We start from the raw sequence: 23,662 nt of genomic DNA on the forward strand, positions 1-23,662 counted from the left end.
TGCGCAGCGCGTTACTCCATGGGAACGAAGCCTAAACTCCTCAGACTGTAAGGAACAAATATTTGGTGCATGTATCAAAAACCCTACAATATTTGGCACAACATAAGCGGACACAAATCATCTCTGACTCATTGAGGAGACAAATATATGGCGGGTGATGGGAATTTACGGTGCACAAAGTAAATGGTCGTAAGTTTTTAAGTTTATAACATTTTAAACTTGGTCTACTTTGCTCAAGAAAATCTGCGCCATATTCGTTCCTTTTGGTTTCATATATATGTCCTAAAGTTAGACACTTCTAAAGTAGAGATAAGCGAACAGTAAAATATTCGATATTCGTTTCGAATAGCCGCTCAATATTCGACTATTCGATCGAATATCAAACCCCATTATAGTCTATGGGAGAAAATGCTTTGCTACAGGGGATCCCACCATTCGACTCAGGAGGGTCACCAAGTCCACTATGACACCCCAGGAAATGATGCCAACACCCTGGAATGCACCTGGGACAGCAGGGGAAGCATGTCTGGGGGCATCAAGTACCTTTATTATGTCGGGATCCCTGTCAGCTTGCGATATGCCGGAGCTGACTTTTTCCCATAGGAATGCATTGACCAGCGTTGATCCAGCATTCGGCCAATCAACGCTGGTTCTGCCAGAGGAGGCGGAGTCTAAGATCCGTCCACAGCAGTTTCCATACTGGTTCGATTTTAGACTCCGCTTCCTCCTCCGACCAATCAACGCTGGTCAATGCATTCCTATGGCGAGATGAAGCAGAGCTAGCCGTGCGCTCAGCTCGACTACTCCGGACACCGGAGATGAAGCAGAGCTCAGCTCTGCTACACCCAACCAACCCTCCAACTACTCCTCCTGTCACACACACAGCTCTGCACTACTGCCAACCATCCATCCAGCTACTCCTCCTGTCACACACACAACTCTGCACTACACCCAACCTGGAGGGATGTTTGGCTGTAGTGCAGAGCTGTGTGTGACAGGAGGAGTAGATGGAGGGATGGATGGAAGTAGTGCAGAGCTGTGTGTGACAGGAGGAGTAGCTGGAGGGATGGATGGCAGTAGTGCAGAGCTGTGTGTGTGACAGGAGGAGTAGCTGGAGGGATGGTTGGCAGTAATGCAGAGCTGTGTGTGACAGGAGGAGTAGCTGGAGGGATGGTTGGCAGTAATGCAGAGCTGTGTGTGACAGGAGGAGTAGCTGGAGGGATGGTTAGGTGTAGTGCAGAGCTGTGTGTGACAGGAGGAGTAGCTGGAGGGATTGTTGGGTGCAGAGCTGTGTGTGTGACAGGAGGAGTAGCTGGAGGGATGGTTGGGTGTAGTGCAGAGCTGCGTGTGACAGGAGGAGTAGCTGGAGGGATGGTTAGGTGTAGTGCAGAGCTGTGTGTGACAGGAGGAGTAGCTGGAGGGATTGTTGGGTGCAGAGCTGTGTGTGTGACAGGAGGAGTAGCTGGAGGGATGGTTGGCAGTAGTGCAGAGCTGTGTGTGTGACAGGAGGAGTAGCTGGAGGGATGGTTGGGTGTAGTGCAGAGCTGTGTGTGATAGGAGGAGTAGCTGGAGGGATGGTTAGTAGTAGTGCAGAGCTGTGTGTGACAGGAGGAGTAGCAGGAGGGATGGTTAGGTGTAGTGCAGAGCTGTGTGTGACAGGAGGAGTAGCTGGAGGGATGGTTGGCAGTAGGGCAGAGCTGTGTGTGACAGGAGGAGTAGCTGGAGGGATGGTTGGCAGTAGTGCAGAGCTGTGTGTGTGACAGGAGGAGTAGCTGGAGGGATGGTTGGCAGTAGTGCAGAGCTGTGTGTGTGACAGGAGGAGTAGCTGGAGGGATGGTTGGCAGTAGTGCAGAGCTGTGTGTGTGACAGGAGGAGTAGCTGGAGGGATGGTTGGGTGTAGTGCAGAGCTGTGTGTGTGACAGGAGGAGTAGCTGGAGGGATGGATGGCAGTAGTGCAGAGCTGTGTGTGACAGGAGGAGTAGCTGGAGGGATGGTTAGGTGTAGTGCAGAGCTGTGTGTGACAAGAGGAGTAGCTGGAGGGATGGATGGCAGTAGTGCAGAGCTGTGTGTGACAGGAGGAGTAGCTGGAGGGATGGTTAGGTGTAATGCAGAGCTGTGTGTGACAAGAGGAGTAGCTGGAGGGATGGATGGCAGTAGTGCAGAGCTGTGTGTGACAGGAGGAGTAGCTGGAGGGATGGTTAGGTGTAGTGCAGAGCTGTGTGTGACAGGAGGAGTAGCTGGTGGGATGGTCGGCAGTAGTGCAGAGCTGTGTGTGACAGGAGGAGTAGCTGGAGGGATGGTTGGCAGTAAGGCAGAGCTGTGTGTGTGATAGGAGGAGTAGATGGAGGGATGGTTGGCAGTAGGGCAGAGCTGTGTGTGACAGGAGGAGTAGCTGGAGGGATGGTTAGGTGTAGTGCAGAGCTGTGTGTGACAGGAGGAGTAGATGGAGGGATGGTTGGAAGTAATGCAGAGCTGTGTGTGACAGGAGGAGTAGCTGGAGGGATGGTTGGCAGTAGTGCAGAGCTGTGTGTGTGACAGGAGGAGTAGCTGGAGGGATGGTTGGCAGTAATGCAGAGCTGTGTGTGACAGGAGGAGTAGCTGGAGGGATGGTTGGCAGTAATGCAGAGCTGTGTGTGACAGGAGGAGTAGCTGGAGGGATGGTTAGGTGTAGTGCAGAGCTGTGTGTGACAGGAGGAGTAGCTGGAGGGATTGTTGGGTGCAGAGCTGTGTGTGTGACAGGAGGAGTAGCTGGAGGGATGGTTGGGTGTAGTGCAGAGCTGCGTGTGACAGGAGGAGTAGCTGGAGGGATGGTTAGGTGTAGTGCAGAGCTGTGTGTGACAGGAGGAGTAGCTGGAGGGATTGTTGGGTGCAGAGCTGTGTGTGTGACAGGAGGAGTAGCTGGAGGGATGGTTGGCAGTAGTGCAGAGCTGTGTGTGTGACAGGAGGAGTAGCTGGAGGGATGGTTGGGTGTAGTGCAGAGCTGTGTGTGATAGGAGGAGTAGCTGGAGGGATGGTTAGTAGTAGTGCAGAGCTGTGTGTGACAGGAGGAGTAGCAGGAGGGATGGTTAGGTGTAGTGCAGAGCTGTGTGTGACAGGAGGAGTAGCTGGAGGGATGGTTGGCAGTAGGGCAGAGCTGTGTGTGACAGGAGGAGTAGCTGGAGGGATGGTTGGCAGTAGTGCAGAGCTGTGTGTGTGACAGGAGGAGTAGCTGGAGGGATGGTTGGCAGTAGTGCAGAGCTGTGTGTGTGACAGGAGGAGTAGCTGGAGGGATGGATGGCAGTAATGCAGAGCTGTGTGTGTGTGACAGGAGGAGTAGCTGGAGGGATGGTTGGCAGTAGTGCAGAGTTGTGTGTGTGATAGGAGGAGTAGCTGGAGGGATGGTTGGGTGTAGTGCAGAGCTGTGTGTGTGACAGGAGGAGTAGCTGGAGGGATGGATGGCAGTAGTGCAGAGCTGTGTGTGACAGGAGGAGTAGCTGGAGGGATGGTTAGGTGTAGTGCAGAGCTGTGTGTGACAAGAGGAGTAGCTGGAGGGATGGATGGCAGTAGTGCAGAGCTGTGTGTGACAGGAGGAGTAGCTGGAGGGATGGTTAGGTGTAATGCAGAGCTGTGTGTGACAAGAGGAGTAGCTGGAGGGATGGATGGCAGTAGTGCAGAGCTGTGTGTGACAGGAGGAGTAGCTGGAGGGATGGTTAGGTGTAGTGCAGAGCTGTGTGTGACAGGAGGAGTAGCTGGTGGGATGGTCGGCAGTAGTGCAGAGCTGTGTGTGACAGGAGGAGTAGCTGGAGGGATGGTTGGCAGTAAGGCAGAGCTGTGTGTGTGATAGGAGGAGTAGATGGAGGGATGGTTGGCAGTAGGGCAGAGCTGTGTGTGACAGGAGGAGTAGCTGGAGGGATGGTTAGGTGTAGTGCAGAGCTGTGTGTGACAGGAGGAGTAGATGGAGGGATGGTTGGAAGTAATGCAGAGCTGTGTGTGACAGGAGGAGTAGCTGGAGGGATGGTTGGCAGTAGTGCAGAGCTGTATGTGACAGGAGGAGTAGCTGGAGGGATGGATGGCAGTAATGCAGAGCTGTGTGTGTGATAGGAGGAGTAGATGGAGGGATGGTCGGCAGTAGTGCAGAGTTGTGTTTGTGACAGGAGGAGTAGCTGGAGGGATGGTCGGCAGTAGTGCAGAGCTGTATGTGACAGGAGGAGTAGCTGGAGGGATGGCTGGCAGTAGTACAGAGCTCTATGTGACAGGAGGAGTAGCTGGAGGGATGGTTGGCAGTAGTGCAGAGCTGTATGTGACAGGAGGAGTAGCTGGAGGGATGGATGGCAGTAATGCAGAGCTGTGTGTGACAGGAGGAATAGCTGGAAGGATGGATGGCAGTAGTGCAGAGCTGTGTGTGACAGGAGGAGTAGCTGGAGGGATGGTTGGGTGTAGTGCAGAGCTGTGTGTGACAGGAGGAGTAGCTGGAGGGATGGTTAGGTGTAGTGCAGAGCTGTGTGTGTGACAGGAGGAGTAGCTGGAGGGATGGTTGGCAGTAATGCAGAGCTGTGTGTGACAGGAGGAGTAGCTGGAGGGATGGTAAGGTGTAGTGCAGAGCTGTGTGTGACAGGAGGAGTAGATGGAGGGATGGTTGGCAGTAATGCAGAGCTGTGTGTGACAGGAGGAGTAGCTGGAGGGATGGTTAGGTGTAGTGCAGAGCTGTGTGTGTGACAGGAGGAGTAGCTGGAGGGATGGTTGGCAGTAGGGCAGAGCTGTGTGTGACAGGAGGAGTAGATGGAGGGATGGTTGGCAGTAATGCAGAGCTGTGTGTGACAGGAGTAGTAGCTGGAGGGATGGTTGGGTGTAGTGCAGAGCTGTGTGTGACAGGAGGAGTAGCTGGAGGGATGGTTGGGTGTAGTGCAGAGCTATGTGTGTGACAGGAGGAGTAGCTGGAGGGATGGTTGGGTGTAGTGCAGAGCTATGTGTGTGACAGGAGGAGTAGATGGAGGGATGGTTGGCAGTAGTGCAGAGCTGTGTGTGTGACAGGAGTAGTAGCTGGAGGGATGGTTGGCAGTAGTGCAGAGCTGTGTGTGACAGGACGACTAGTTGGAGGGATGGTTGGCAGTAATGCAGAGCTGTGTGTGACAGGAGTAGTAGCTGGAGGGATGGTTGGCAGTAGTGCAGAGCTGTGTGTGACAGGAGGAGTAGCTGGAGGGATGGTTGGCAGTAGCGCAGAGCTGTATGTGACAGGAGGAGTAGCTGGAGGGATGGTTGGCAGTAGTGCAGAGCTGTGTGTGACAGGAGGAGTAGCTGGAGGGATGGTTGGCAGTAATGCAGAGCTGTGTGTGTGACAGGAGGAGTAGCTGGAGGGATACTCGGCAGTAGTGCAGAGCTGTGTGTGACAGGAGGAGTAGCTGGAGGGATGGCTGGCAGTAGTGCAGAGCTGTATGTGACAGGAGGAGTAGCTGGAGGGATGGTTGGCAGTAGTGCAGAGCTGTGTGTGTGTGACAGGAGGAGTAGCTGGAGGGATGGTTGGCAGTAGTGCAGAGCTGTGTGTGACAGGAGGAGTAGCTGGAGGGATGGTTGGCAGTAATGCAGAGCTGTGTGTGACAGAAGGAGCAGCTGGAGGGATGGATGGCAGTAGTGCAGAGCTGTGTGTGACAGGAGGAGTAGCTGAAGGGATGGTTAGGTGTAGTGCAGAGCTGTGTGTGTGACAGGAGGAGTAGCTGGAGGGATGGTTGGCAGTAGGGCAGAGCTGTGTGTGACAGGAGGAGTAGATGGAGGGATGGTTGGCAGTAATGCAGAGCTGTGTGTGACAGGAGTAGTAGCTGGAGGGATGGTTGGGTGTAGTGCAGAGCTGTGTGTGACAGGAGGAGTAGCTGGAGGGATGGTTGGGTGTAGTGCAGAGCTATGTGTGTGACAGGAGGAGTAGCTGGAGGGATGGTTGGGTGTAGTGCAGAGCTATGTGTGTGACAGGAGGAGAAGATGGAGGGATGGTTGGCAGTAGTGCAGAGCTGTGTGTGTGACAGGAGTAGTAGCTGGAGGGATGGTTGGCAGTAGTGCAGAGCTGTGTGTGACAGGACGACTAGTTGGAGGGATGGTTGGCAGTAATGCAGAGCTGTGTGTGACAGGAGTAGTAGCTGGAGGGATGGTTGGCAGTAGTGCAGAGCTGTGTGTGACAGGAGGAGTAGCTGGAGGGATGGTTGGCAGTAGCGCAGAGCTGTATGTGACAGGAGGAGTAGCTGGAGGGATGGTTGGCAGTAGTGCAGAGCTGTGTGTGACAGGAGGAGTAGCTGGAGGGATGGTTGGCAGTAATGCAGAGCTGTGTGTGACAGGAGGAGTAGCTGGAGGGATACTCGGCAGTAGTGCAGAGCTGTGTGTGACAGGAGGAGTAGCTGGAGGGATGGCTGGCAGTAGTGCAGAGCTGTATGTGACAGGAGGAGTAGCTGGAGGGATGGTTGGCAGTAGTGCAGAGCTGTGTGTGTGTGACAGGAGGAGTAGCTGGAGGGATGGTTGGCAGTAGTGCAGAGCTGTGTGTGACAGGAGGAGTAGCTGGAGGGATGGTTGGCAGTAATGCAGAGCTGTGTGTGACAGAAGGAGCAGCTGGAGGGATGGATGGCAGTAGTGCAGAGCTGTGTGTGACAGGAGGAGTAGCTGGAGGGATGGTTGGCAGTAGTGCAGAGCTGTGTGTGTGACAGGAGGAGTAGCTGGAGGGATGGCTGGCAGTAGTGCAGAGCTGTATGTGACAGGAGGAGTAGCTGGAGGGATGGTTGGGAGTAGTGCAGAGCTGTGTGTGTGACAGGAGGAGTAGCTGGAGGGATGGTTGGGAGTAGTGCAGAGCTGTGTGTGTGACAGGAGGAGTAGCTGGAGGGATGGTTGGCAGCAGTGCAGAGCTGTGTGTGACAGGAGGAGTAGCTGGAGGGATGGTTGGCAGTAGTGCAGAGCTGTGTGTGTGACAGGAGGAGTAGCTGGAGGGATGGTTGGGTGTAGTGCAGAGCTATGTGTGACAGGAGGAGTAGATGGAGGAATGGTTGGCAGTAGGGCAGCGCTGTGTGTGTGACAGGAGTAGTAGCTGGAGGGATGGTTGGCAGTAGTGCAGAGCTGTGTGTGACAGGAGGAGTAGCTGGAGGGATGGTTGGCAGTAATGCAGAGCTGTGTGTGACAGGAGTAGTAGCTGGAGGGATGGTTGGCAGTAGTGCAGAGCTGTGTGTGACAGGAGAAGTAGCTGGAGGGAAGGTTGGGTGTAGTGCAGAGCTGTATGTGACAGGAGGAGTAGCTGGAGGGATGGTTGGGAGTAGTGCAGAGCTGTGTGTGACAGGAGGAGTAGATGGAGGAATGGTTGGCAGTAGGGCAGCGCTGTGTGTGTGACAGGAGGAGTAGCTGGAGGGATGGTTGGCAGTAGTGCAGAGCTGTGTGTGACAGGAGGAGTAGCTGGAGGGATGGTTGGCAGTAATGCAGAGCTGTGTGTGTGACAGGAGGAGTAGCTGGAGGGATACTCGGCAGTAGTGCAGAGCTGTGTGTGACAGGAGGAGTAGCTGGAGGGATGGCTGGCAGTAGTGCAGAGCTGTATGTGACAGGAGGAGTAGCTGGAGGGATGGTTGGCAGTAGTGCAGAGCTGTGTGTGTGTGACAGGAGGAGTAGCTGGAGGGATGGTTGGGAGTAGTGCAGAGCTGTGTGTGACAGGAGGAGTAGCTGGAGGGATGGTTGGGAGTAGTGCAGAGCTGTGTGTGACAGGAGGAGTAGCTGGAGGGATGGTTGGCAGTAATGCAGAGCTGTGTGTGACAGAAGGAGCAGCTGGAGGGATGGATGGCAGTAGTGCAGAGCTGTGTGTGACAGGAGGAGTAGCTGGAGGGATGGTTGGCAGTAGTGCAGAGCTGTGTGTATGTGACAGGAGGAGTAGCTGGAGGGATGGCTGGCAGTAGTGCAGAGCTGTATGTGACAGGAGGAGTAGCTGGAGGGATGGTTGGGAGTAGTGCAGATCTGTGTGTGTGTGACAGGAGGAGTAGCTGGAGGGATGGTTGGGAGTAGTGCAGAGCTGTGTGTGTGACAGGAGGAGTAGCTGGAGGGATGGTTGGCAGCAGTGCAGAGCTGTGTGTGTGTGACAGGAGGAGTAGCTGGAGGGATGGCTGGCAGGAGTGCAGAGCTGTATGTGACAGGAGTAGCTGGAGGGATGGTTGGCAGTAGCGCAGAGCTGTGTGTGACAGGAGGAGTAGCTGGAGGGATGGTTAGCAGTAGTGCAGAGCTGTGTGTGTGACAGGAGGAGTAGCTGGAGGGATGGTTGGCAGCAGTGCAGAGCTGTGTGTGTGACAGGAGGAGTAGCTGGAGGGATGGCTGGCAGTAGTGCAGAGCTGTGTGTGTTTGACAGGAGGAGTAGCTGGAGGGATGGCTGGCAGTAGTGCAGAGCTGTATGTGACAGGAGGAGTAGCTGGAGGGATGGTTGGGAGTAGTGCAGAGCTGTGTGTGTGTGACAGGAGGAGTAGATGGAGGGATGGATGGCAGTAGTGCAGAGCTGTGTGTGTGACAGGAGGAGTAGCTGGAGGGATGGTTGGCAGCAGTGCAGAGCTGTGTGTGTGACAGGAGGAGTAGCTGGAGGGATGGCTGGCAGTAATGCAGAGCTGTGTGTGTGTGACAGGAGGAATAGCTGGAGGGATGGCTGGCAGTAGTGCAGAGCTGTATGTGACAGGAGTAGCTGGAGGGATGGTTGGCAGTAGTGCAGAGCTGTATGTGACAGGAGGAGTAGCTGGAGGGATGGTCGGCAGTAGTGCAGAGTTGTGTGTGTGACAGGAGGAGTAGCTGGAGGGATGGTTGGCAGCAGTGCAGAGCTGTGTGTGACAGGAGGAGTAGCTGGAGGGATGGTCGGCAGTAGTGCAGAGTTGTGTGTGTGACAGGAGGAGTAGCTGGAGGGATGGCTGGCAGTAGTGCAGAGCTGTGTGTGTGTGACAGGAGGAGTAGCTGGAGGGATGGCTGGCAGTAGTGCAGAGCTGTATGTGACAGGAGGAGTAGCTGGAGGGATGGTTGGGAGTAGTGCAGAGCTGTGTGTGTGTGACAGGAGGAGTAGCTGGAGGGATGGTTGGGAGTAGTGCAGAGCTGTGTGTGTGACAGGAGGAGTAGCTGGAGGGATGGTTGGCAGCAGTGCAGAGCTGTGTGTGTGTGACAGGAGGAGTAGCTGGAGGGATGGCTGGCAGTAGTGCAGAGCTGTATGTGACAGGAGGAGTAGCTGGAGGGATGGTTAGCAGTAGTGCAGAGCTGTGTGTGTGACAGGAGGAGTAGCTGGAGGGATGGTCGGCAGTAGTGCAGAGCTGTGTGTGTGACAGGAGGAGTAGATGGAGGGATGGTTGGCAGTAGGGCAGAGCTGTGTGTGTGACAGGAGGAGTAGCTGGAGGGATGGCTGGCAGTAGTGCAGAGCTGTGTGTGACAGGAGGAGTAGCTGGAGGGATGGTTAGCAGTAGTGCAGAGCTGTGTGTGTGACAGGAGGAGTAGCTGGAGGGATGGTTGGCAGCAGTGCAGAGCTGTGTGTGTGACAGGAGGAGTAGCTGGAGGGATGGTCGGCAGTAGTGCAGAGCTGTGTGTGTGTGACAGGAGGAGTAGCTGGAGGGATGCTCGGCAGTAGTGCAGAGCTGTGTGTGTGACAGGAGGAGTAGCTGGAGGGATGGTTGGCAGTAGGGCAGAGCTGTGTGTGTGACAGGAGGAGTAGCTGGAGGGATGGTCGGCAGTAGTGCAGAGCTGTGTGTGTGTGACAGGAGGAGTAGCTGGAGGCATGGTTGGCAGTAGTGCAGAGCTGTGTGTGTGACAGGAGGAGTAGCTGGAGGGATGGCTGGCAGTAGTGCAGAGCTGTGTGTGTGTGACAGGAGGAGTAGCTGGAGGGATGGATGGCAGTAGTGCAGAGCTGTGTGTGTGACAGGAGGAGTAGCTGGAGGGATGGTTGGCAGCAGTGCAGAGCTGTGTGTGTGACAGGAGGAGTAGCTGGAGGGATGGTCGGCAGTAGTGCAGAGCTGTGTGTGTGACAGGAGGAGTAGCTGGAGGGATGGTCGGCAGTAGGGCAGAGCTGTGTGTGTGACAGGAGGAGTAGCTGGAGGGATGGTCGGCAGTAGTGCAGAGCTGTGTGTGTGACAGGAGGAGTAGCTGGAGGGATGGATGGTAGTAGTGCAGAGCTGTATGTGACAGGAGGAGTAGCTGGAGGGATGGTCGGCAGTAGTGCAGAGCTGTGTGTGTGACAGGAGGAGTAGCTGGAGGGATGGATGGTAGTAGTGCAGAGCTGTGTGTGTGACAGGAGGAGTAGCTGGAGGGATGGATGGTAGTAGTGCAGAGCTGTATGTGACAGGAGGAGTAGCTGGAGGGATGGCTGGCAGTAGTGCAGAGCTGTGTGTGACAGGAGGAGTAGCTGGAGGGATGGTCGGCAGTAGTGCAGAGCTGTGTGTGTGACAGGAGGAGTAGCTGGAGGGATGGATGGTAGTAGTGCAGAGCTGTGTGTGTGACAGGAGGAGTAGCTGGAGGGATGGATGGTAGTAGTGTAGAGCTTTATGTGACAGGAGGAGTAGCTGGAGGGATGGTTGGCAGTAGTGCAGAGCTGTGTGTGTGTGTGACAGGAGGAGTAGCTGGAGGGATGGATGGTAGTAGTGCAGAGCTGTATGTGACAGGAGGAGTAGCTGGAGGGATGGCTGGCAGTAGTGCAGAGCTGTGTGTGTGACAGGAGGAGTAGCTGGAGGGATGGATGGCAGTAGTGCAGAGCTGTGTGTGTGACAGGAGGAGTAGCTGGAGGGATGGTTGGCAGCAGTGCAGAGCTGTGTGTGTGACAGGAGGAGTAGCTGGAGGGATGGTCGGCAGTAGTGCAGAGCTGTGTGTGTGTGACAGGAGGAGTAGCTGGAGGGATGGCTGGCAGTAGTGCAGAGCTTCAGATTGTTCAGGGACAATGTGAGAAGTGATGTACGGCATGTAGCGCTGTCTACTTGGGGACGGGTCCTCTGTCAGGACATGCTTCAATGTAACAAGTCATGGCCAGGAATTGTCCCTATTACCAGTCCTTGAATATTGGGACATTGTTATGAAGACTGGAGTTCTTTTTATTTCCTGGACTGTCCCTTTAAGAGACTGGATAGCCCCTGATGGAAGTGCTCAAGTGCATGGGGGGGGGGTCTTACATTGTGTGCCCGGCCTCAGTCCGCCCCACCAAGCCCCAGTGCGGCCTCCGTAGTAATTTGACTAGTAATTAACCCATAAATTATCAATGCTTAAAAAAATCACAGGCCACTCCCACTATTTCATCACCCACTGCCCCTCTATGTGGGGCTCTCCAGGCTGGTCACTTGCTATCTCTACGGCCGCTCGGTATAGGACGCCCCCTTGTGACAAGGCAGCCAATTGGGAGGAGTACTGTTACCTGCCACCGCCACATTGTCCTTCTTTCTTTTTGGAACCCTCCGCAGCGTCACCCTGAGATAACCGAAACTTGAGAGGGCGGCGAGTCATCCCCGTGACGAGCCCCGGCACCGGCTGTCCAGCTTCGCGCCTAAATCCAAAGTCCTTTTCGCGCCATCTTTCCCCGGAGAATTTGGTGACAGAACTTCCGGTTATTCCCACAGGGGATGTTAATCGAGCGCTGAATACATCGAACTTTCCTAGAGGATCAATGAACGAATCGAGCCTTTGTTTTGTTTTTTTATTTAACCAACTTTATTAAAACGTTTGAAAATAACAAGCTTGTAAATTATCACGTTATGGTACGAGTGACACCTGGTGGATAAAAGATGCAACTACAGTACTTGACTGTTTTAACTCTCGTTAAGGGCAGCAGTGAAAGTTAGTCAATGGCCAAATCACTAATCATTGAGGTGAATTGTGAAAAATCAGTTTATTAGATTTGCTTCTGGCCAAGCTAAATCTTATCCATATATCCTAATAATTGTGATTAATGGGATCTGAGCATGATACTTGTAGGGCGTCCAATGGTCAACAGAGCAGTACGGAAGCCTACAGGTCAAAAAAAGTTAAATAGAAGTGTTTTAGGCGAGGTTCACATTTGCATTAGAGCAAAGTCTGTCACAGCTTTACAGTCTATGAGTTCCTCGGGGTCCGCGGGTAACCGCTTTTTTAGCGGATGGGCTATCTGTTTTAAAGGTCCCCATGAGGAGCCGAACGATAGTGTAAACCTAAGGCCTCATTCACACGGGCCACGGGACCACATATTTTGGTCCTGATTCTGATGCGGGAAGCTGCGTGAGAATACGACCAAAATGCGACTGTTGCGGCCTCTGACAGTCATGACTTCCTGCTCCGTTGTAGTCCCAAATGAATAGGCCTAGTCCGGAGGATGCTGTCGCGAGGTGGACGCTGGGGCTGACTCAGCCGCGGAATCCGCCTGAAGAAAGCATTACCTTCTGTAATACAGGATACATTACAGTATCATGCGTATCTTTTGGTTCCCCCACAGTATTATGTCGCTCTTCGTGTGGCACCACAGTATTGAACAATCACACCAAAAAACTAATACCTCTCCCAGATCCCCCTGTGTTCGCTCCTGTCTCTGCTCCTGGAGACTTCAGTGACATCGCTACATCGCACCGACTGCTCACAAGACTCCGGGAGCAGAGACGGACCAAATGGTGAAGCAGAGTGGACTCGCCCTTCTAGGAGCAGAGGAGATGTCACCACATAACTGGACAGACTTAGTGTTCACGAGTTTGTAGGAGTTTGGTGAGGAATCGTTCACACCAGCGCCCGATCTCCGCTATGCAGATTTCCATTTCCTGCGCGAAACTGGGCACTGCAGGCATTTTTCATGCTCATTCATTTGAATGGGTTTAAAAAGTGTCCGGCTGTGAACACCCATGAGCGTTTTATGCTCTCCGCGGCAAAAACATTTTTTTTTTAACCCGGACACAAAGTCGGACATGCAGGACTTTGTGTCCGGGTTAAAAAAAAACGCCGTGGAGAGCATAAAACGCTCACTGGCGCTCACAGCCGGACACAGTCTGACAGGTTTCTGTCTTCTGCCGACACTCTGTTTATGATATAACCAATAAAGTTACTGTCTCTCTTAGAAAACCCATTTTCATACTGCCCCAGGGAATTCTGAGGTAATAGAGGGGGGTCCTCCAGCCAGGACCCCCAACTATTACCCAGAATGGGAAAAGACTAAAAGCAGAGCCTCTTGTTCTAGAAGACCCAACACGTCCATGGACAACCCAGTGATGTTAGTGCGAAGTGTGTTATACTTCATTACCTCTAGAGGCGCTGTAGGGAATGTGAACGCCTGCAGTCAGGTCCGACCACAGGTTGCAGGAAGGGATGGTGAAGAGCTGACAACCCTTTGGGGCTCTGTTCACACCACCTATAGACATCTATAGGTAAAATGACTTAAGTGAGATTGGAAACCCCTGAAGATCCCGAGTGCTGGAGAAAGGACATTGAGGCCTGTACAAGATTTACTACAAGGACATCCAATGAGAATAAAGACAAGGACAAAGATGTAAGAGGTAAAGGGCAGAATTTTATTTATAGATGGGGGCGGGGTCATATTATATTATTATATTACTATTATATATACTATGTCTATATGTATGATACTAATCTTATTTATAGATGGGGGAGGGGTCATATTATATTACTATTATATTATGTCTATATGTATGTGAATGTTACTAATCTTATTTATAGATGGGGGTGGGGTCATATTATATTATATTACTATTATATTATGTCTATATGTATGATACTAACCTAATTTATAGATGGGGGCGGGGTCATATTATATTATTATATTACTATTATACTGTGTCTATATGTATGTGTATGATAATAATCTTATTTATAGATGGGGAGGGGTCATATTATATTACTATATTACTATTATATTATGTCTATATGTATGTGTATGATATTATATTATTATATTGTACTATTTATTACTATGCAGTATAACAATATATTATGCTATTTTCCCTTACTGAGCCACTATATATATATATGAGTGTGTTCTAACATATTTTATTTTAATTTTTCTATATTTCCCTCTAATCTATAATCTTATAACTATGTATTACGTTTTATTTCTAGCTACGTCTACTAACCTAGTGTACTGTATATGTGTATGAGATATATAAATTATATTTTATTCAAATTTTTTTTCCATTTTTTTTTTTTTTGGTACTATAATATTAGAACTACCAGTACATATTATCCTATTTTTTATACTAAGCTAGTGTATATATGTATATATTCTATATGTGTGTGTGTTTATGTGTGAACTATAAGCTATATCTTATTTTTTTTTAAGTTTTTTTTTTTCCTAGATTTCTATTCTACTTATGTTTCTTATACATTTATCTAATCTTTAGAGTTTTGTAACTACATTTTTTTCCTATTAATTCCTATTTTTAGCTTACTATTACTACTACTTACTTCTCATCTAATCCTATTTAAGGCCGTGTTTTGATCCTAAGGAAGGCGAAAACCCTGTGAGGAATGGGCCAATTATCCTCAGCATAGGGGAAAATTCCTTCCTGACCCCAAATCTGGCAATCGGAATAAATCCCAGGATCAATGGCCGCTATCTCTATGTGTCTACGTGTGGTGCCTATACCTATCATGTAGTGTGTGTGGTGCCTATACCTATCATGTAGTGTATGTGATGTGTGTTGTGCGTCATACTTACCAGGCCTGTGCTCGGCTGAGCACAGGCCGCTCTTGGTGACGTAGACGATCTTCACGCTGGCCTGGCAAGTGTGGCATGATGGAGGAGAGAGTCGGTGTTTCATTGCAGCCGTGGTCGTACAGAGCAGCAGAGACATGGAGGAGACAAGTTCTGGGCTGTGGGCGCCGGTGCGTTCTGCAAGTCATCCCAGCTTGGTGATGTATAGTCCTGATGTTCCGCTGGGTGAAGGGCGCTCCAATCCTCAGGCCACTGTAGATGTTCCTTCTCCAGAACTGGCTGAAATGGTGTAAAAGGTGGCCGTGCTCTCCTCTGCTCCAGTTCCTCCCAGCTGATGGTAGAGAAGAATGGATGTTCCTTGATGTTCCTGCACAAACCCATGCGCTGCCTCGGATTCTTGCATAGCAGGTTTAAGATGAGTTGTTTCAAGTCCGCATCGATGTCAGGTGGAAATTCGGGCTGTCTGGTGAGCTTGGCTATGAAGCCTTCCCGTCGGATGGAACCTTCATACAACGGGTGGCGTCCTGTTGACATCTGGGACACCACGATGCCTAAGCTCCACCAGTCCACTGCTATGCCGTATCCTTGCTTGAAATGCACCTCTGGGGCCATATAGTTGAAGGTGCCCGTCACGCCACAGATTTTGGTGGTGGCGGTGATTCTATCTCGGGCCAGCCCCAGGTCGATGATTCGGGTGTGCCCTTCTGCATCCAACATAATGTTCGCTGGTTTGATGTCACTGTAATGAAATAAAAGAAGAAAATGAGGATCTGCCCAATGACAATGGAGAAGGGGGATGGGTAAATACAAGACCAGGCAGAATAGCCAGGCAGGACCCTAGGAAAGCTGGGTGCATGAAATCCAGAATGTAAAGGAGAGACATAGAAGGAAGAAAGTTCTTACCGATGGACGATGCCGTGTCCATGGAGGAACTGAAGTCCGCAAATGATCTCTGCCGTGTAGAATCTCATGGGAAGAACAAAGAGAAATCTCAGTGTTAGCAAAGCCCTGACTACAACCCTCCACCTCAGCTTTTACCTTCTCCCCCCCCCCCTCCCGGTATTTACCCCTTTTTCTTACCTTACGTTGCCGATGTTCAGGCTGCCGCACATCTTTATCAAATCCGCCAGGCTGCCTCCAGACAGATACTCGGTGATGATGTATGCCCGCTGCTCAGAGTGGTGTGCGGCATAGAGGTGGCAGATGAAGGGGCATTCTCTGGCAGCGGCGAGTATCTGCTGCTCTCTCAGGATGGTCTCCATGTCGTCCTCTCCTTTCTCAATGGTCTTGATGGCCATGAAGGTCTTTCGGCCAGGGACTGATGCCAGGAAAACCTGAAGGAGACAAATAGAAAATGGTTGTTAACATCGAAAAGGAAAAGGGGCTCATACGCATCATGTAGTGTCAGCTCTGGGATTGTGTATGGAAAGGCCATAAAGGGGGTCTCTACTATTACCATATGGGAATGAACAGAATAGGCACAAGTTGGCGAGATGGATCGGTTTGGGATCAGCATTCGGCTCAATTTAGATCACGTTTTTTTGTTTTTTCATCTGTTTTTCTGATCTGTTTAATGAATGCCAACACATGGTCATCCGTATACATAGAGGTCAATGTTAAAAAGAAAATGGATCCATTTTCTACACAGAAGGGTAATCTACCATACTTATGTCTCTGTGCAGATAAAAAAAACTGCAAGATATGGATTACATGATCAGAATAGACCCTTATTCATATTGGATCAATGTATGTATTGTATAGCATAGACCAGGACATGGCTATAAACAGTCCTCCCCCCACAGCTCTGATCTTGAGATCCTCCATGAGTCAGAATACCCCTTTATATTAACACTAAACCTAACTATGGTGATACACAGAGCAGATGAGATATGGGGCCTACAACAGTGTTCTGTGGCGTAACTAAGAATGGCGGGGCCCCTTGGCGAACTTTTGACATGGGCCCCACCCCCAACCGACACCGACGACCTCGACTGACCCCCTCCTCTGCACTCTATTATGTCCCTTAGTAAGCCCTGCACACAGTATTATGTCCCTTAGTGGCCCCTGCACACAGTATTATAGCCCATAGTGGCCCCTGCACATACTAGTATGCCCCACAGTGGCCCCTACACACAGTATTATCCCCCATAGTGGCCCCTGCACACAGTATTATGTCCCTTAGTGGCCCCTGCACACAGTATTATAGCCCATAGTGGCCCCTGCACATACTAGTATGCCCCACAGTGGCCCCTACACACAGTATTATCCCCCATAGTGGCCCCTGCACACAGTATTATGTCCCTTAGTGGCCCCTGCACACAGTATTATAGCCCATAGTGGCCCCTGCACATACTAGTATGCCCCACAGTGGCCCCTACACACAGTATTATCCCCCATAGTGGCCCCTGCACATAGTATTATGTCCCTTAGTGGCCCCTGCACACAGTATTATATCCCATAGTGGACACCCATAAACAATTATTATACTCTGGGGTCTTTTCAGACCCCAGAGTATAATAATTGGAGACACGGGGGGGAATAAAAACAAAAAATTACTGTTTCTTACCTGTCCCCCGGCTCCTACGCTGTCTTGTCCGCTGTCGGCCCTCTTCTATGACGTCGGACGTAACATGACCCGGGAAGCAGGCCGGGTTCATGTGACGTCAGAGACGTCAGACAAGTAGGACGGAGGCCTGGCAGGATCGTGGAGATGTAAGTAACAGTGTTTTTTACGTTCCCTTACGTCTCCCGGGCCTCCGATCATTATACTCGGGGGTCTGCAAAGATCCCGAGTATAATGATAGTCTTTGTGGGGCCCGCGGTGTCACTTACCAATCCTGGCCCAGCCAGGATCGGCAAGTGAATAAGGCCTGTAACGGCCTATTAAAAAAAAAAAAAAAAAACGCAGCGGTAGCGGCTGTCACCAGGCCCCCTAATGGCCCGTGCCCTGTGGCAGCCGCCTCCACTTCCTCTATGGTAGTTACGCCACTGACAATGGCCACTGACTACAATTAACCCCTTAGCGACCTTTGACGTAGTATTACGTCATGGGTCACATGGGGATGTATGGAGAGAGCCCATTGTATTAATGTATGGAGAGAGCTGTGCCCGCACCATTACACCCGTCACTCGGCTGCATTACACAGCCGAGAGCCAGGACGAAACATCGAGAGAGTTTTGCTAAGTCTGCGGCACCCCCCGTGGCGATATTGGGGGGTGCCCTGATGAATTTTATGTAGCCCGGGGGCTGGTTAGTGACCCCAGGCTGCTAGGACCCCCGCTTACCTGCTTGATCCTGCCGTGATGCCGGAAGTGTGTCTGCAATACACGTGTATTGTAGGCTATAGTACTGGACCAGCAATCAGAGTATTGCCGGTCCAAGTATACTTATAGGACAAATAAAAAATGTAAAAAAAAAGCGTGAAAAAAAAAATAGTGTGTGAAATAAATAAGTAAATAATAAAGCCCCAAAATTCCCTTTTTCTATATCAGATGAGTTATTAAAAAAAAAAAAAACTAAAAATTAACAAAAACAATGCATATTTGGTATCGCCACGTTCGTAACAACCTGTACCATCAAACTAAAACATTATTTCACCTATATGGTAAACGTCGAGGAAAAAAAACGCCGGAAATAATGATTTTTTGCCATCTCAACTTAAAAAATATGCTATAAAAAGTGATCAAAAAGTTGTATGTACACCAAAACAGTACCAATGAAAAGCACAGGTTGTCTCGCAAAAAATAAGCCCTCAACCAACTCTGTCAATCGAAAAATAAAAATGTTACGCATCTCAGAAGATGGCCATGCAAAAAGCATTGATTTATGTCCCCAAATGGGTTTTTGTTCGGCAAAATTACTAACACATAAAAAAACCTATAAATGAGGTATCACCGTAACCGTTCCGACCCGCAGAATAAAGGTCACGATACTTATGCTGTACACCATGAGGAAAAACATTTAAAACGTAAAATGCAATGCCAGAATTGATTGATTTTTTTTTTTTATCCAGCAAAAAAAGAGTTAATAAAAAATAGTCAATAAGTTATAAGCACCCAAAAATGGTGTGATTACAAAATGCATCATATCCCGGAAAAATACAAGCACTCATATGGCCACGTCACCACAAAAATAAAAAACTATAGCTTGAATAATGTGAAGGCAAAAAAAAACCCAAATCGCCAAATGCGTCAGGAGGGGAATATATAAGCGGTGCGAGTGTATATCAGGGTACAGACCAGTTTTGCAGCTTACAAGAGAAAAAACAATAGAAGAGACCCCCAAAGTGACCCCCCAATCATAGGAACTACTGTCCTCCGCACAGCTTACATATTACCTCTTCACCATCCGCTGTGCATTCACGGCTGGGATACTAATACTCACTACACCCCCTGATAAATTCTTTGAGGGGTGCAGTTTCCAAAATGGGGTCACTTGTGGGGGTTTCCCACTATTGTGGGAACATGGGTTCCCCCCCCCCCCCCGACCGACACCAAAGACCTCAACCGACCCCCTCCTACGCATTCCTTCGTGCTCTATTATGAACCATAGTGGCCCCTGTACACAGTATTTTGTCCCTCAGTGGCCCCTGCACACAGTATTATCCCCATAGTGGCCCCTACACACAGTATTATGTCCCTTAGTGGCCCCTGCACACAGTATTATGTCCCTTACTGGCTCTTGCACACAGTATTATCCCCCATAGTGGCCCCTGCACACAGTATTGTACCCCATAGTGGTCCCTGCACACAGTATTATGTACCATAGTGGCCCCTACATACAGTATTATCCCCCATAGTGGCCCCTGCACACAGTATTATCCCACATAGTGGCCCCTGCACACAGTATTATGTCCCATAGTGGCCCCTACATACAGTATTATCCCCCATAATGGCCCCTGAACACAGTATTATCCCCCATATTGGCCCCTGCACACAGTATTATCCCCCATAGTGGCCCCTGCACACAGTATTATCCCCCATAGTGGCCCCTGCACACAGTATTATCCCACATAGTGGCCCCTGCACACAGTATTATGTCCCATAGTGGCCCCTACATACAGTATTATCCCCCATAATGGCCCCTGAACACAGTATTATCCCCCATAGTGGCCCCTGCACACAGTATTATCCACCATAGTGGCCCCAGCACACAGTATTAATCCCGCTTGGTGGCCCCTGCACACAGTATTATGTCCCACTGTGGACACCCATAAACAATTATTATACTCCGGGGTCTTTTCAGACCCCAGAGTATAATAATCAGAGACTGAGGGGTAGAAAAACATAAAAAAAACTCTTGTTACTCACCTATCTCCCGTCTCCTACGCTGTCGGCCTCCGGAGTGGTCCATCTTCAATTACGTCAGACGTCACATAACCCAGCCGGACGCAGGCCGGGGTCATGAGACATCAGATGACTAGGCCGAAGCCTGCCCGGATCATGGAGAGGTAAGTAACATGTTTTTTACGTTTCTTACCTCTCCCAGGCCGCCAATCATTATACTCGGGGGTCCGAAAAGACCCTCGAGTATAATGATAGCAGCAGTAGCAGCTGTCACCGGGTCCCTAATGTCCTGGGCCCTGTGGCAGCTGCCTCTGCTGCTATGGTGGTAGTTACGCCACTGTTCTAGGGCTCTGTAAATGCAACATGGTATCTAAAATCCATCCTAATGAAATTGCTGCCCGAAATCCCTAAAGGTGCTCTTTGAAATCTGAGGACACGTATTGAGTCACGTTGCACAGTAGGGCCACATATGGGATATTTCTACAAACTGCAGAATCAGAGAAATAAATATTATGGTATGTTTTGCTGTTAACCCCTTCTTTGTTACAGAAAAATGTGGTTTGAAATGGAAAATGTGCATAAAAAAAGTGACATTTGGAAATTTCACCTTCATTTTGCATTAATTCCTGTGGAACACCTAAAGGGTTAATAAAGTTCCTATATACAATTCTGAATAGTTTGCAGACTACCGTTTCAAAGATGGGGTCATTTATTGGAGTTTTCTATTATATAGGCCCCTCAAAGTCACTTCACAGCTAAATAGGTCCCTAGAAAACAAAATCTTGAAATTTTCTTGAAAATCTGACAATTTCCTACTAAAGTTATAAGCCTTCTAACATCCTAGAAAAGTAATAGGACATTGAAGAAACAATGCCGATATAAAGTAGTCATATGGGAAATGTTAATTCGGAAGAATTTTGTGTGTTATGACTAGAGATGAGCGAACACTAAAATGTTCGAGGTTCGAAATTCGATTCGAACAGCCGCTCACTGTTCGAGTGTTCGAATGGGTTTCGAACCCCATTATAGTCTATAGGGAACATAAACTCGTTAAGGGGGAAACCCAAATTCGTGTCTGGAGGGTCACCAAGTCCACTATGACACCCCAGGAAATGATACCAACACCCTGGAATGACACTGGGACAGCAGGGGAAGCATGTCTGGGGGCATAAAAGTCACTTTATTTCATGGAAATCCCTGTCAGTTTGCGATTTTCGCAAGCTAACTTTTCCCCATAGAAATGCATTGGCCAGTGCTGATTGGCCAGAGTACGGAACTCGACCAATCAGCGCTGGCTCTGCTGGAGGAGGCGGAGTCTAAGATCGCTCCACACCAGTCTCCATTCAGGTCCGACCTTAGACTCCGCCTCCTCCGGCAGAGCCAGCGCTGATTGGCCGAAGGCTGGCCAATGCATTCCTATGCGAATGCAGACTTAGCAGTGCTGAGTCAGTTTTGCTCAACTACACATCTGATGCACACTCGGCACTGCTACATCAGATGTAGCAATCTGATGTAGCAGAGCCGAGGGTGCACTAGAACCCCTGTGCAAACTCAGTTCACGCTAATAGAATGCATTGGCCAGCGCTGATTGGCCAATGCATTCTATTAGCCCGATGAAGTAGAGCTGAATGTGTGTGCTAAGCACACACATTCAGCACTGCTTCATCAAGCCAATACAATGCATTAGCCAGTGCTGATTGGCCAGAGTACGGAATTCGGCCAATCAGCGCTGGCCAATGCATTCTATTAGCCCGATGAAGTAGAGCTGAATGTGTGTGCTAAGCACACACATTCAGCACTGCTTCATCAAGCCAATACAATGCATTAGCCAGTGCTGATTGGCCAGAGTACGGAATTCGGCCAATCAGCGCTGGCTCTGCTGGAGGAGGCGGAGTCTAAGGTCGGACCTGAATGGAGACTGGTGTGGAGCGATCTTAGACTCCGCCTCCTCCAGCAGAGCCAGCGCTGATTGGCCGAATTCCGTACTCTGGCCAATCAGCACTGGCTAATGCATTGTATTGGCGTGATGAAGCAGTGCTGAATGTGTGTGCTTAGCACACACATTCAGCTCTACTTCATCGGGCTAATAGAATGCATTGGCCAGCGCTGATTGGCCGAATTCCGTACTCTGGCCAATCAGTGCTGGCCAATGCATTCTATTAGCTTGATGAAGCAGAGTGTGCACAAGGGTTCAAGCGCACCCTCGGCTCTGATGTAGCAGAGCCGAGGCTGCACAAGGGTTCAAGCGCACCCTCGGCTCTGATGTAGGAGAGCCGAGGGTGCACTTGAACCCTTGTGCACCCTCAGCTCTGCTACATCAGAGCCGAGGGTGCGCTTGAACCCTTGTGCACACTCTGCTTCATCAAGCTAATAGAATGCATTGGCCAGCGCTGATTGGCCAATGTATTCTATTAGCCTGATGAAGTAGAGCTGAATGTGTGTGCTAAGCACACACATTCAGCTCTACTTCATCGGGCTAATAGAATGCATTGGCCAGCGCTGATTGGCCAGAGTACGGAACTCGACCAATCAGCGCTGGCTCTGCTGGAGGAGGCGGAGTCTAAGATCGCTCCACACCAGTCTCCATTCAGGTCCGACCTTAGACTCCGCCTCCTCCGGCAGAGCCAGCGCTGATTGGCCGAATTCCGTACTCTGGCCAATCAGCACTGGCTAATGCATTGTATTGGCGTGATGAAGCAGTGCTGAATGTGTGTGCTTAGCACACACATTCAGCTCTACTTCATCGGGCTAATAGAATGCATTGGCCAATCAGCGCTGGCCAATGCATTCTATTAGCGTGAACTGAGTTTGCACAGGGGTTCTAGTGCACCCTCGGCTCTGCTACATCAGATTGCTACATCTGATGTAGCAGTGCCGAGTGTGCATCAGATGTGTAGTTGAGCAAAACTGACTCAGCACTGCTAAGTCTCTGCATTCGCATAGGAATGCATTGGCCAGCCTTCGGCCAATCAGCGCTGGCTCTGCCGGAGGAGGCGGAGTCTAAGGTCGGACCTGAATGGAGACTGGTGTGGAGCGCTCTTAGACTCCGCCTCCTCCAGCAGAGCCAGCGCTGATTGGTCGAGTTCCGTACTCTGGCCAATGCATTCTATTAGCCCGATGAAGTAGAGCTGAATGTGTGTGCTTAGCACACACATTCAGCTCTACTTCATCAGGCTAATAGAATACATTGGCCAATCAGCGCTGGCCAATGCATTCTATTAGCTTGATGAAGCAGAGTGTGCACAAGGGTTCAAGCGCACCCTCGGCTCTGATGTAGCAGAGCTGAGGGTGCACAAGGGTTCAAGTGCACCCTCGGCTCTCCTACATCAGAGCCGAGGGTGCGCTTGAACCCTTGTGCAGCCTCGGCTCTGCTACATCAGAGCCGAGGGTGCGCTTGAACCCTTGTGCACACTCTGCTTCATCAAGCTAATAGAATGCATTGGCCAGCACTGATTGGCCAGAGTACGGAATTCGGCCAATCAGCGCTGGCCAATGCATCCCTATGGGAAAAAGTTTATCTCACAAAAATCACAATTACACACCCGATAGAGCCCCAAAAAGTTATTTTTAATAACATTCCCCCCTAAATAAAGGTTATCCCTAGCTATCCCTGCCTGTACAGCTATCCCTGTCTCATAGTCACAAAGTTCACATTCTCATATGACCCGGATTTGAAATCCACTATTCGTCTAAAATGGAGGTCACCTGATTTCGGCAGCCAATGACTTTTTCCAATTTTTTTCAATGCCCCCAGTGTCGTAGTTC

The 23,662-nt window shown here is 50.3% G+C and overlaps 1 protein-coding gene across 2 annotated transcripts in view; it reads right to left on the minus strand.

Moving 5' to 3' along the window:
• The window catches only part of SLF2 (SMC5/6 complex localization factor 2), a 29,174-nt gene extending 17,654 nt beyond the window's left edge, over window positions 1-11,520 (minus strand). For both annotated transcript variants that reach the window (XM_075257421.1, XM_075257420.1), the window contains exon 1: window positions 11,342-11,520. In XM_075257421.1, coding sequence (XP_075113522.1) covers window positions 11,342-11,430 — 89 coding nt within the window. In that variant the 5' untranslated portion in view covers window positions 11,431-11,520. The remainder of the gene's footprint in view (window positions 1-11,341) is intronic.
• Between the last annotated feature and the right edge of the window lie 12,142 nt (window positions 11,521-23,662).

The sequence above is a fragment of the Leptodactylus fuscus genome, chromosome 10 (assembly GCF_031893055.1).
Source record: "Leptodactylus fuscus isolate aLepFus1 chromosome 10, aLepFus1.hap2, whole genome shotgun sequence".
NCBI classification, from domain to species: domain Eukaryota; kingdom Metazoa; phylum Chordata; class Amphibia; order Anura; family Leptodactylidae; genus Leptodactylus; species Leptodactylus fuscus.